This window comes from Typopeltis vanoorti, chromosome 7 (assembly GCF_054136105.1).
Source record: "Typopeltis vanoorti isolate ZY-2024b chromosome 7, IOZ_Tvanoo_1.0, whole genome shotgun sequence".
NCBI lineage: Eukaryota > Metazoa > Arthropoda > Arachnida > Uropygi > Thelyphonidae > Typopeltis > Typopeltis vanoorti.
In genome coordinates this window covers 123,792,431-123,806,443 of record NC_143555.1, presented here as the reverse complement: position 1 = coordinate 123,806,443, position 14,013 = coordinate 123,792,431, and the positions used below count along the sequence as shown (strand labels likewise).

General features: G+C 34.9%; 1 protein-coding gene across 1 annotated transcript in view; it reads right to left on the bottom strand.

Moving 5' to 3' along the window:
- Nucleotides 1-14,013, bottom strand: part of Vps8 (vacuolar protein sorting 8) — a 519,719-nt gene that overhangs the window by 135,453 nt on the left and 370,253 nt on the right. Inside the window, exons 27-29 of the mRNA XM_090395104.1 lie at nt 13,588-13,727; nt 9,562-9,646; nt 52-150 (exon numbers count right to left, since the gene is read on the bottom strand). Of these exons, the coding sequence (XP_090251230.1) occupies nt 52-150; nt 9,562-9,646; nt 13,588-13,727 (324 nt within the window). The remainder of the gene's footprint in view (nt 1-51; nt 151-9,561; nt 9,647-13,587; nt 13,728-14,013) is intronic.

The window sequence follows — 14,013 nt, the reverse complement described above, 5'->3', positions numbered from 1 at the left end:
AAGCATAATTTTAATATGATAAGAGACTGATTTAGAATGGGCAACACCAACCTGAATACATTCCACTGTCCTGTTTTCTAAGGACATTTTTTCTTCTTTAGAATGGTCCTGACTACTTAAAGTATGTCTAACAAAGTAAAACACCTGAGGCTGTAATAAATAAAAATATTATACTATTACACTAATATTAAGGATAAATCAAAGAGTAAAGGCGATTTATTTCTTTTATTAAATCTAGGAAGGTAATATGTAGAGATCTTCAGAATTATTTTTCGACATATTCCCTTTGCTTTACAAGTACTTAAATCAGGTTACAAACTTTTTAATTCCATCTGAGAAGAATGTTTTCAGTTGTTCCCCCCCCCTCTCTCCCATCCATTCTGAACCAGTGTGAAGACATTTTTATTAATAATAATATACTCAATAAGACTCCCCCTCCCCCCTTCTCTCCATATGAATTTGTGCACATCTTTATGTTAATAACTAGTCCTGAACATCCAGCAGGCATTTACCATTATTATTAGCTTTGTCCATTTCTTCAAATTTCCTCAAAACATTTCTATATGCCGAGGATTATTTTCTTACCTTGCTGTTAAGATTTCTAACAAGGAGACCAATTTTCAGTTATGTTAGCAGTCTTCTCTAATTACTCAAAAAATTCCTCCATTTCTTCCTTAAGAGAATCTTCTGTGGGACTATAATCACAAATAAGTTTCATGGTCCAATTCCCAATTTTGAAATTTCTCCACATGATTCCACTTGAAATTACCTGTCAATCAGGAAGTTTACCTGATCACTATGTTTGAAACATCTTTGTTTCAAACACCAGTTATGTCCACATGATATCTCTCTAGCTTCTATTGATAGTTGAACTTCTCTTCCATTGATACTTCTGATGTTGAGTGTGTGGCTATCTTGAATTCTGCTGCTGTTTTAGCAAGTGACTTTTCACATTGTCCTGGTTTCCTGATGAAAGCAGTAGAGGCCTTGTTTGACTGGGCAACATGCCAGTGGTATGAAATTTATTTGGAGTTTGGTCTGCTAAGTCTTAATGTGCCAGCCCAGCCTTGTTCATTCAGAATCCAGTGGATATCTACCAATGGGGATCACTTGAAAGTGAGACTGGAAGGTCAGAAGCTCAGGTCCATTCGCCATTACTTAAGGGTTATGCAGATGTCTCTTTCCAGTTATCTAGCTTTGACCCTTAAGCACAAAATGTGCAGGCAATGCACTTCATAACTATTATTTTTCAGGAAATAACATTTACTAAAATATTAATTATAAAAACTTGAATTAATAATTTCCTATATTTCAGAAATGTTCCATTGCCATCATCAGGGATCACAATAAACAATGATATGTATATGCAGGCACTAACACTGGGTAAATGAGACTGAAGAAAGCCAACCAAAGTTGGGCATAGAGTCCTAAATGGTGCCCCTAAGTGGGCTAAATTAGGTAGTCTTGGCCATTGTGCTGAAGATCTTAGGATGAATGCTGTCTCCAAATTTGTTGAGGTTTGCAAAGTTTTTCAGGGCTGAGGCAGATTCGAGAAATAGCCTTTCACATTTTTATTTGCTGCAGTGTAATAGAGTAACCTTCTTCCAGCTATCCTGTGGTGGGTGTCCAAAGCATGGTCAGCAAGTACTGAGTGGCTGTATTGGAAGAACCGGATGTAATTCTTGTGTTCAGAAATTCTGATATTGGCTCTCCTGCTGGTTTGGCTGTAGTAGGACAGTTTGCAACTGTCCTACTACAGCCTTCACACATAAAAAAAACTCACTCAGCCCATTTTAAAGCCAATATAGAAAACCTCACATTCCAACACACTGACATAATATGTAGTTAGTTTTGATGTCTCCTCATTATTCACTAATATCCCACTCAAAGATACCTTACACTTCATCCAAGCCATATTTTGTCCTAATATTTCAGGCATGTTTCAGTTTACCATGAAATCAGGCTATTTTGTTGGGAAAGGAAAATTCTGTGAACAGATAGATGGGACAGCCATGGGTTCACCACTTTCTCTACCCCCTAGCCAACTTCTTCATGGAGACCTTTGAAGAAAAGCCTTAAACTCTGCCCCACATAAACCCACTGTCTGGCTACACTATGTAGATGATGTATTCTCCATTTGGCTACATGGCCTGGATACATTCCACAATTTCTTAACACATCTAAACATTCAACACCCCTGGATCTAGTTTACCTTACAAAAGGAAAACAACAATGATCTCCCACTCTGATAACACCAGCCTGATGTGAATACATTCACCAGCAATCATCCCCCCCCCAACAATATGGGATTATAAATACCCTTTATAACAGGGCAAAATTAATCAGTTCTAATAACAGTGCCTTACTGAACTTGACCATATCCTCAACACTTTCTTAGCCAATGGCTACAATCTTCAAAAAAATCCAAAAAATATTAAAACCCTATAACTGCAACCCCCTTCCCTCCCCCTTCAGAGCAGTGAAAACTCTCCAGGCACATCCGAAAAACTAACAAAAATCCTAAGGAAATACAACCTTATAACCACTTACAGACCACACAAAAAATTGCCATCTATCTGCTCCACTAAAGACCAGTCACATTCCCTAGACCTATCAGGTGTCTACTAATTCCCTTGCAGTTGCAAACTCTCCTACTATGGCCAAACAGGTAGGACAGCCATTACCAGAATTTCTAACCACAAGGACTACATCTGATTCCAACAATACTCAGGACTTGATCATGCTCTGGACACCCACCACAGGATATGTTGGAAGAAGGACACTCTATTCCACTACCAGCAAATACAATTATGAAAGGCTATTCCTCAAATCTGCCTCAGCCCTGAAAAACTTTCCAAACTACAATAAGTTTTGGTACATGAGACTACACAAAACTTTGGGAAGCATTCATCCTAAGATTTTCAGCACAACAGCCAAGACTACTTCATTTAGCTTGGGGGGGAGGGGGGTCATTGAGGCCAAACTTTGGTTGTCTTTCTTCAGCTTCATTTGCTCAGTGTTAGTGCCTGCATATGCATATCATTGTTTTTGTGATCTCTGATGAATGCAATTGTAACATTGCTGAAATACAGGAAAGTGTTAAATTTTTTTATAATTAATATTTTAATATACGTTGGTTATTTTCTTAAAATTAATAGTTATGAGTAACCAATGTATAAGCCTATCTACTAGGATGCAATTGAAATTAATGACAGTCTAGCAGTTACATTTTTGTATTTTAAGAAACAAAACTGCATAGCATGGCAAAGGTCACTTCACCGCCATCATTAGTATCCTCCATAACCAAGCAGTAATTAAAGCATAGCTATCATTATAAATGTGATCAGGTGATCTACAAGGAGGCTGTTTGGAAAACATGTCTGCAGGAGAATACAGAAAAAAAGGTGTACATTTCATCAAGAATACAATGAATGAATGAATGAATGAATAGAGAAGCAAATGTACTACAATAATGTGCTTTATGGCAGCACAATATTTCTATCACTCCCAACAACATAAAAGTAGTATTTGCAGCTCTTTTGATTTATAATTTGAAGTATCCTAGAAATGATTTTTTAAACGAATTGTTTTTGAAAAACTGAGAGTGAATATTAGGTGAGAATTGAACATTAGTAATTCATTAGGTAAAAAGCAGTAATCCCTAAAAAAAAGGCATAGTTCTCTCCATTCCTTACAGGCTATGTATGTGGAAGTCTCTTTCTAGGTATCCAGCTCTAATCCTAAAGCCATCCTCCTCACTCCTAAAAATCTTGAATATCTGAAAAACAGATTAAGAAATGAATACCGGACATACAGAAAAAGGCAAAGCAATTAATCATGGAAAGTAACTGATGGATTTCTGCTCATTACATGGACTAGTTATTAATCCAATGTTCAACATAAAGATATGCATAAATACAGGAGAAGACAAAAGAGAAGTATCTTCACACTAGTTGAATACAAGAGTACATATGGAAGATATGAAATAAGAAGTGATCATTCAAACAGTTTTGAGCATGATAAAAATATATACTGAAAAGAAAAACATGTACAAAAGTTCTAAAAACAATTAACCTTGAATAGCTACCGAAAACAAGTGTAGGCTGAAATATATAAATACTATTGGAGAAAAAAAATGAAGGTTTGAAAAACAGAACAAAATTAGAGGCTTTGTGGCAAAATCTGAAGCAAACCATGATTGCAGCCAAGGCATAGTGAAGTTGTTTATAAGATAGAAATATCTAAACTTCACAGTGAACTCAAAACGTTAAAGAGGTGATCCAGAAATCACATTGAGAGTTCCTGGGAAATAAGGTGGCAATGAAAAGATAAGTAGCTAAGCAAAAGTCATGGGAGGACTGCTATTTGACAAAATGTGCAGAAAGCTATTGAAAAAGCTTAAAAATGGATGTAAAAGGAGATGATTAAGTGATATAACAAACTGAAGATAAGCAGAGGACCTCCAGGCAATGAAATTAATCCACCATCTAAATTCATTTATTACTTACATCAAGGGAGATATAAGTATTGGTTACAATACTTGCTTACTTTGAATTCTTAAGATTACAGAATTGCTTTATCCTATTGTAAACAAGATACGGAATGTGGGAAAACTAAGAATAATTTCCTCTGATGTCATGTAATTTTGCTTGAAATACCTTTGCAATGTTTACTCCATTTCTGTGATCTGATAGGGATTCAAATGCTCACATGCATGCACACACACACACACAGAAACAGTGTAAATTGGAAATGTCTGAAAAGAAGTTGTAAAGCGAGAAAAAAAATTGAGCTCATAAATTTTTATGAGAAAAAGAAAAAGAAAAAATTTTGACCAGTGTTTACTTCCAACAATGACCTATGGTAGTGAAAACTGGAGTCTTACTAAAATACACCTAGAGAAACTCAAAACAACACAATAAAACAAGGAAAGCCATTTTGGGAACAATACAGTTATATATAAAAAAATTTTATATATAAAATATATATAAAAATAATAATACTTAGATAAGAAAGCAAACAAAAGTAATGGACATTGCATCAGTAATAAAAGGCAACAATGGTGCTGGGAGGACATGTGATAAGAACGTCTGACAACAGATGGACAAAATGAACAACAGAATGAATACCCAGAACTAGTTATTGAAAACCAGGTAGACCATGGCTGAAATGGTATGATGAGATAAAAAGATGTTATGGACATTTATGGTGGAGAGATGCATAAGATCGGCCAAAATGGAAGAAGCATGGAGAGGCATTTGTCCAGCAGTGGACTGAAGAAAGATGTTGATGATGATCAGTAAGATGGTCTACTTGGCCAGGTGCATAGTATCTGTGCTCCAGTCAGCAGGCTATAAGTTCAAATCCTACAGTGAGCATTGGTTACAAATATCTTTAACCAGTAAACAAATTTCACAGTCCAATATCAGATCACCATTCTATTTATCAGAAGTCTGAATGGTTGGAAAGTTATTCCATGTTTAGTTTCTAAATTAGGCTTGTGGATTATCTAACATGTAATTTACCTAATGGCAATGATGCATTATGGATTCATTTTATCGATGGGATTCGCATAAAAAAAAATATTAAAATTGAAATATACTGTACTGAAAATTTTATAAGAGCTTCTACACTCCTAAAAAGTACAAGTGCCCATTGAGAGGAAAGACACAGGTTCGAAAGCTGTCTAGAATGCAATAAAGATCTACAAAGGGTTTTCAACTGAAAGCGAGTTAACTAATGTCATAAACAGCATGATAGAGTTCATCATCATTATCATTTTCTTATATATACTTCCAAGGGGTGTTCAGGTCACTATTACAACACTACATCATTAAGTTTACATTATTATTAATCTCCTATCAACAATTTTCCTCCAAATCAGTCTCCAATATTGTCGTATCTAACATTTTGTGCTTCTAAGCCACTTCTGACTAAATCAATCCAGACCTTGATCTTACTACCTCTGGGTCTCTTTCCTGCAATTTGGCATCAAACGCCTGTTTTGATAACCTTTCCTCACCCATTCTATTTAAGTGACCATACCAATTAAATAGAATTTGTGTCAGTAGATTACCTCTACTGACACATTATTGAATGCTAATAATGTCAAGATCCTGTCTAATATCTTCATTTTTAATATGATTCCATCAATTCCAGCCATTGATGCCATCAGTTCACTTCTCTCATTTTTCTCAGAACCCTCATATCTGTGCTAGTCTTTGAACAACTGCTTTATTTCTAACTCAACTCTCAGATCCATCACTTAAAACTGGTTTTAACACTATCTTGTATACTACAAGTTTGGTGTTTCGGCTAATATCTCTCTTATTCCATATAAATTTATTTAGCTGGCTAACCACCATACCAGCTTTGCTTATTCTGTTGTCTATTTCCAGATTTATCCTGCCATCTTCTCTAAAAACTGTGCCTAAATAGCTGAAATATTTTACTTGTTCTATAGGATCTGTGTTCAGAATGGTGCAGAAGTTTTCTATGCTCCTGCCTATTTTCATAATTTGGGTCTGCTGATTTTCATGCCAAATTTGTTACAGCTGTTATTCCATTTAGTTAGAGAATCCTGGATACTTACACTAGATGTGTTTAGGAGTACAAACATCATCTGCTAAAGCAAAGAGCTAAGTTTGACATCTCCAATTCTAATATACCTAATGCCACTTTCTTTCATAACGTGATCAATACTGATGATAAACAGGAGTGGAGATAATGCTCATCCTTATCTTACCCCTGATTTTACATCAAACCATCTTCCTGTATTTCCTTCAATTCCAACTGTTGATTGACAACTTAAATATGAACTATGTATAATGTTCCATTCAATCCATACAATTGAAGTGTTTTTAAAAAGATTTTATCTGGGTACCTTGTCATGTGCCTTTTCGAGATCTACAAAACTAAGGTACAGATCTTGGTCATATTTTTGATTTCTCAACTATTTGTCTTAAAGTGAAATCTGATGTTGACAAGCTCCATTTGGTCTGAACCTAGCATGTTCTTCTCCAAATTTCTCTTCCACAATCCTTCTCAACTTCTTTTCAAGTATGCTTGCATAAATCTTAACAGTTAATTATTATCATCATTATTATTTGACACCTCCAGGGAGTCCAAAGACTCATCAAGGGAGGGCACTTACTCTACAACTCTCCATCTCCACCACCCAACCTCATCCACCAACCGCATCATCTTCACCACCACTAATATTTTCCAAGACAATCACAAACATCCATGCCCATGGCAGTATTCGAACCTACAGCCTTTTAGCTGGAGAGTGGATATGCTAACCACTCGGCCAACCAGGCTGGCAAAAAAATTCCTCTATAATTCTCATATTCAGCTTTATTCCCTTTTTTTATAAATGAGTGCCATAAGAGCTCTACTAAAATCATCAGAAATTCAACCTTTTCACCAGGCCCTCTGAATTATGCAGTGTGGCCACTACAAAACTTTTACATCTCCATACTTAAGCATTTCTGGTCGAATATCATCTACTGCAGCTCTGTTCCATATTTCAAGTTTTTGACAGCTTTTTCTACCTGTCATCTTTGATTCCTTTTATAGTACTCTTTCCTCGATTTCTAAGCTTCTTTAATAGCTTTGAGAACATTTTGCCACCTCTTGATATTTATTTTCCATACTCTTACCAAAGTCTCCCCATGACTTTTGCCTTGCTACTTTTATACGTAGCTTAGTACTCTTACATTTTTCTCTGTATTCTTTCAGGGCATCTGCCAGCTTATTTGCTAGGAACTTTTGGTATGCTTATTAAAAATTCCAGGACTGCTTTCTTAACTTCTTGTGTCCACCATACTGTTCTCATTTTTCTATCTTTGCAGACAACTTCACCATATGCCACTGAGACTCCAAAGCTTGGTTCTTGTTTTTAATTTGTTTCATTTTCCTTCAATAATGTTTGTATAGTCAAGTCTAAAATTTACCTGTAAAAGCTGATTAATTTTAATTCTTTATAAAACTTTCTTACGTATTTTTCTTTTCAATAATATCCATTTTTATTCTGCTTAGTACTAAGTAATGGTCACTTCCAATTTCAAATCCTCTGTACATTCTTGTATTCTGAACCATTGCTGATATCACTAGCAATAATGACGAAGTCAATGAGGTGAGGCTTTTCTTATTTCTTGTGTCTTCTTTCCATGTGAGCTAGAGCACAACCTAATGCTTAAATATGGGGTTAGTAATGACTATTCCATGCCCTGAGAAGAATCCCAGTAAATACTTACCATTATTATTAGCTTTGTCCTTTTCTCCAAATTTTCCCAAAATGTTTGTATATGCCTGGTGGGATTCATTTCCTACTCTGCTGTACAGATCTCCAACAAGGACCACTTTTTTCATTTTCTTTATGTCAGTTGCCTGTTCTGATAACTCAAAAAATATCTCCACTTCTTCATTAGAAGAAACTTCTGTGAAGTTTCTTCTAATGAAGAAACTTCACAGAAGTTTCTTCACAGAATGAATGAAACTTATTTAAGCACAAATAAGTTTCATTTTCCATTTCCCCATTTTGAAGTTTGGCCACATAACTCTACTTGAAATTGCCTTCCAATCAAGAAGTTTATCTTCATGTTTGGTGTTGAATGCTATATTATTCCTTCCTTTCCTTGATCATTATTGCCCAAATATAACATCCCATACTCATTATTTAGTAAGATCTCACCTATTTTTATCTTCTTTGTCTCAGTAATGTCAATTTGGTACTTTTCCGATTCTTCTGCAAGTTTGATTTCCTTTTTCACTAATGCTTCTTATATTGATGGTTCCTATGTTCAGTGCTTCTGATGTTGGGTTTATTCTTCTTCTAGATGTTAAGTTGGAGCTTGTTGCAGCAACTGACTCTTCACTGTTTGCCCTTATTCCCTGATGAAAACAACCATGACCCTGATTAACTGGGCAATGCCCCAGCCAGCATGAAATCTCATCATGTTGTACCATCATATACATTCGTGGTTTAAGCCAATAGAAATTACAATTTGATTGGCTAAGTTCCAAGTTTGGCCCATCCTTGTTTGTTCAGTACCTAGCAGATACCTACTAATGGGGTACACCAAGTGAAGGTGAGGAGTGGACATTAGTCAGAAGCCTCAGTTGGTTCTCTGCATTCCTGAAAGGCAACGTGGAGGCAAATTTGCTTTGATCCTTAAGTGACCCCATGACAGTTTTACCAGAAAAATTAGATTTTTTTATCTGATCCCCCCCTCCCCCAATCACTATGTGGTATATCAGTCAGAGAACATATTCAGCTCATGAGAATGTATCTTCGCAGATAAAATGAAATGCTTTATGATAAGCATTAATTAGGTTTATATGACACTAAGTTACTTGGATGTAACCAGCCATTGAGTCTAACACATTAAAGTGAAGAAAAAGATTAAATGAAAATTTTATACATTTATGTAGGACATTTAATGAAGATTTTAATTAGTTCACTACTGTAATTATATTATATTGAAACTTTATTGCAAACTACAGAATTCAGAGAAACTGGAAACAAATGGCAAAACATTACAGAAAAAGGATTCTTACTTTCCTAGAAGGGTCTTGTAAATAGCAAGCTAAAATCTTGTCATACTGCCGGTATTTTTCATAGAGGTATTCACAAACTCGATAGCTGAAGTATGGAAAGAATGAAAAAATTGTTACCTGATAGAACTTTAATATGATCATGGACTTTTATTACAGTTATTGATCTATAATATTTTAACATTAATCTTAAGAGGATCAGCAAAAATACATCAAAGATTAGGATAACATATAATTTTATTAATATGCTAGTAGAAATAAAACTATTATTTTGTAGGTCACACCAATTTAAGATATCAAACTATATACCTAGGCAAGTGATCATCTAATAATTATTGCACCAAAGATAATTCTCTTTATGAATATTAAACATTTCCATGATTTTTTTTAACAGTTTTAAAATTTTTCACTGTTTTGAACATACAATCCTATGTATATTGCCTACATATGTGGCATCTATTATGCTGTAGATCTAAAACTTCTTGTGTGTGTATGTGTGTGTGATATAAAAATATAAAAAATAAAAATTATTCTGCTTAGTAAAGAGTATACGAAATGCTGTGATAATACTACATGCAAAGCTTAGTTTATTACTAACTTCTCATCGACAATTTGCCTCCAAATTAATCTAAAGCACTTCTTATTGCATCAGTCTCCACATAGTTCATGGACTTCTGGATCTTTTACTGCCATCCTAGCATCAAATACCTGTTTGCTAACCTTTTCTCTCCCATTCTGTTTAAGGCCCCCCAACCACCCAAGACTAACTCTGTTCAGGCAGTTCTGAATGCCAACAGCGTCATGATTATTCCTGATATTTTCATTTTTAATGGCTCATACACTGATGTGATCAGGTCACTCCCCTAATTTTTTAGCATTTTCATTGGTCCACTGTCATAAATGAATATAGAATTTTACCAACATTTTTAGTTCATTTAGCCATCTTTTAAAGTGATTCATTACTCCAGACATCTAAAATACATCTTCAGTTTTCATGTGACCTTTATCATCTGATTCCTTTTACAGTAGTACTATTTCCTCCAATTTTAGGCTTTTTCAATAGCCTTTAGAATATTTTGCCACTTTCTTGATTAGCTACTTTTACATGCTGCTTTTCTTTCTTTCTTACATGGAATGAGGCCTGCCTTTTCCATAGAAACAGCTTTAAATGTGAACATCTTTTCAAAGTTCTGAATCCCTGTTACACTGACCTAATTTCTTCTTCTTGCTCGGTCTCCTCATGTCTGAGGACTTGTAACCCTAGCCACAATGTCCCTCCATTCTTTCTGTCTTTTGTTGCAGCGGTGGTCAATTCCTTTTTGATCTGGTCCAACTGTCTTGGTCTTGGGCATCTTCTTTTTCTTTGTCCTTCCATTTTGCCCTAGTTGATAAGTTTATTCATGTCATTTTCACGTCTTGAAATGTGACCGAAATATTTGAGAATTTTTTCATTTACAATGGCCTAACTTAAATTGGAATAATTACCTCTCTCTGAAAAGTTTGGAATAATAACATCTTAAGTAAATATCAGAAGCTATTTATTATATACTTGATATTTTTGTTATACAGTCCATGGCCCTTACTATTATTGGTTAACCAATCGTTGTAATTGATTTGTATCCAAAGAATTGCTTGTTTGTACACTAATAATATACTGTTACTTTCAATAAAAATATCTGTGTTAATTTCATTAGTGTTTTACTGCATCCAACATTTTCTCTCTCAATTACCATGTCACATGTTCTATTAAAATTTTTAAAAAATAACAGTGGAGATAATATACACTATTCTTTCTTACCTAATTTGACATCAAACCATCTTCCTGCCACCTTCAATTCTAACTGCTGACTCACAACTCAAATACAGACTATATACTGCTTTATATAATGTGCCATTTACACTGTATAATTGTAGCATTTCGAACAACATTTTTTTTTTTCCCTTCCAGGTAATATCTTATGCCTTTTCCAGATCTGTACAACTTAAATACAGATCATGGTTATATCCCATAATTTCTGAACTATTTGTCTTAAAGGGAAAATTTGATCACGACTACCTCTATTTGGTCCGAACCCACCTTGTACTTCTAAAAACTTCTCTTTAAAAATTTTTCACATTCAATTTTATTTCCCTTCTTATAGATGAGAACTATGAGAGCTCGAACCAAATCACTCAGAATTTGACCTTCTCGCCAGGCTTTCTAATTATGCAGTGTAGCCACTATAAAACTTTTACATGTGCATATTGGAACATTTCTGCTAGAATATCATTTATTACAGCTGCCTTTCCACATTAAAGGCTTTTGATAGCTTTATCTAGTTTTTCATGCCACATTTGTCATCTCTGCTTCTTTGTACAGTATACTCTTTCCTCCATTTGTATTTGTCTACAGCCTTGACAACATTCTGCCACCTTCATAATTTTATATTTGACAATCTCGCCAAAGTTTTACCATGAGTTTTGTTTAGTTTATTTTCTCCAAGCAGATGTCAGCTTATTTGCTAGGAACTTTTGATATGCTTTTTTCTTTTCCATTACTGCCTCTTTAACTTTCTTTCCTTGTTGATCCTTCACAGCATATACCTCTCTGGCTGAACCAATGGTATCTTCAGGGTTGTCAGTTTCTCCAAAGTTTGATTATTGTTTTCAAACTCATTCATTTTTTTCACCAATAATTGTTGTATATCTACATCTAGAGTTCACCTCTGAATGCTGCCCAACTTTGTTTTTAAAGCTTTCTTAAACACATTTAACCATCCTGCTCAAAATGAAATAGTGATCACTCACTATTTCAAATCTCTTGTATATTCATATCCTGAACTGACTTAAAGATATTGCTATCATGCACAGAAGACACAATGATAAGAAAAGTCTCATTGACTACGTTATTGAGTACATTGTTATGTTGGAACATGGTGTTAATAATGACTAGTGCATGTCCTGAAAAGAAATCCAGCAGACACTTACTAATTATTAGCACTACTGTTTTCTCAAAATTTTCCCAAAACAGTTCTCTCTCTATATATATATATATATATCTGCTTTTCATTTTCTACTCTGATGTTTAGATCTCTCCCCAACAAGGAACAACTTTTCTTGTTTCTTTATGTCAGCTGTCTTCTCTAATAACTCCAAAATTCCTTCACTTCTTCCTTAATGGAATCTTCAATAGGTCATATGTACAAATGAGGCTTGCTAACTATTCCACTCCCCATTATGATGTGTACCCACATCACTACATGATACTGCCTGCCATCCAAGAAGATTATCCTCATGTTTACTGTTGAACACTATAGCTACACCTTCTTTTTCGTGTTCATTACTGCCTGTATAAAACATCTTGTATTTGTAATTTAGAATAATATCACCTTGGTAATCGCAACTGTGTTAACATCGTACTTTTTCCAGTATTTCTGCCAGTTCTTTTCTGTTGATACTTCTCAAGCTATGACTCCCCTCTTGAATTTTGCTGATGAGTTGGAATTTGTACAGTCAATGACTTTTTGCTATTCCCCCCTGGTTGCCTGATGGAAATAACAGCAAGATTGTTTAATTAGGCTATGTCTCAGCCATCATGTTGTACCATCATTTCGTTTTGGTTTAAATCAATAAGAATACAATCAGCTAAATCCCAAACCACCAGCTCATCACCCAGGTAGTTACCTACCAACAGGTTGTATCCAGAGAACTTGAAGATTGAACATTATGTCAGAAGCCTCAGTTGTTCTCCACATTCCTAAAAAGTCTATAGGGAGGTCATCTCCCAATTATCTAGCTTTGACCTTAACAAACTGTCCCTATCACCTTTCTCCAATAAATTCTTGGAGAGAAGAAATTCCTAAATGAGAAAAATCAAGTAGGCTATGTTAGTATGTAAGAAGTGTAATTTGCATGGCTGTTAATTAGGCAACAAATCAGAAATTATACACTATTTAACAGTGGCTTTTTAATATGTTTTCAATGATATCTTGTAGTACTAACAAACTTCCATTATGATTCTAAAATTATTTATTTCTTACAAATACTTACAATTTTGCTTTTTCTACAAGATCAAATAAGCGAGTTTCATTAACCTGAGCTAAACCACCAGCCTGAAGAAGATCCATGAGAGCTTGCTGACGTTCTTCCATCCTTGTTTCATCACCTGGATTAGTTAAATATTCCAACACCTAAATAACATAATATTTCAATTTTTAATGAAATCATCATAGTAATTTAATGCTAAAAATGTTTATTATGCTATTAACAATTATGTAAATTGTTGATAGAATAATAAATATTTTTTATGATTGAATAAGCTCTCGGGGGAAACCCTGTAACCCCAAAGAGCGCATTCCTGGGTGGCGGATAGGGGAGCCCAACACGTGTGTGCACATGCGTATGTGTGTGTGTGTGTGTGTGTGTGTGGTGGGGTGATCCGAATATACTGAATAAGGACTCGTGGACCAACAGGGC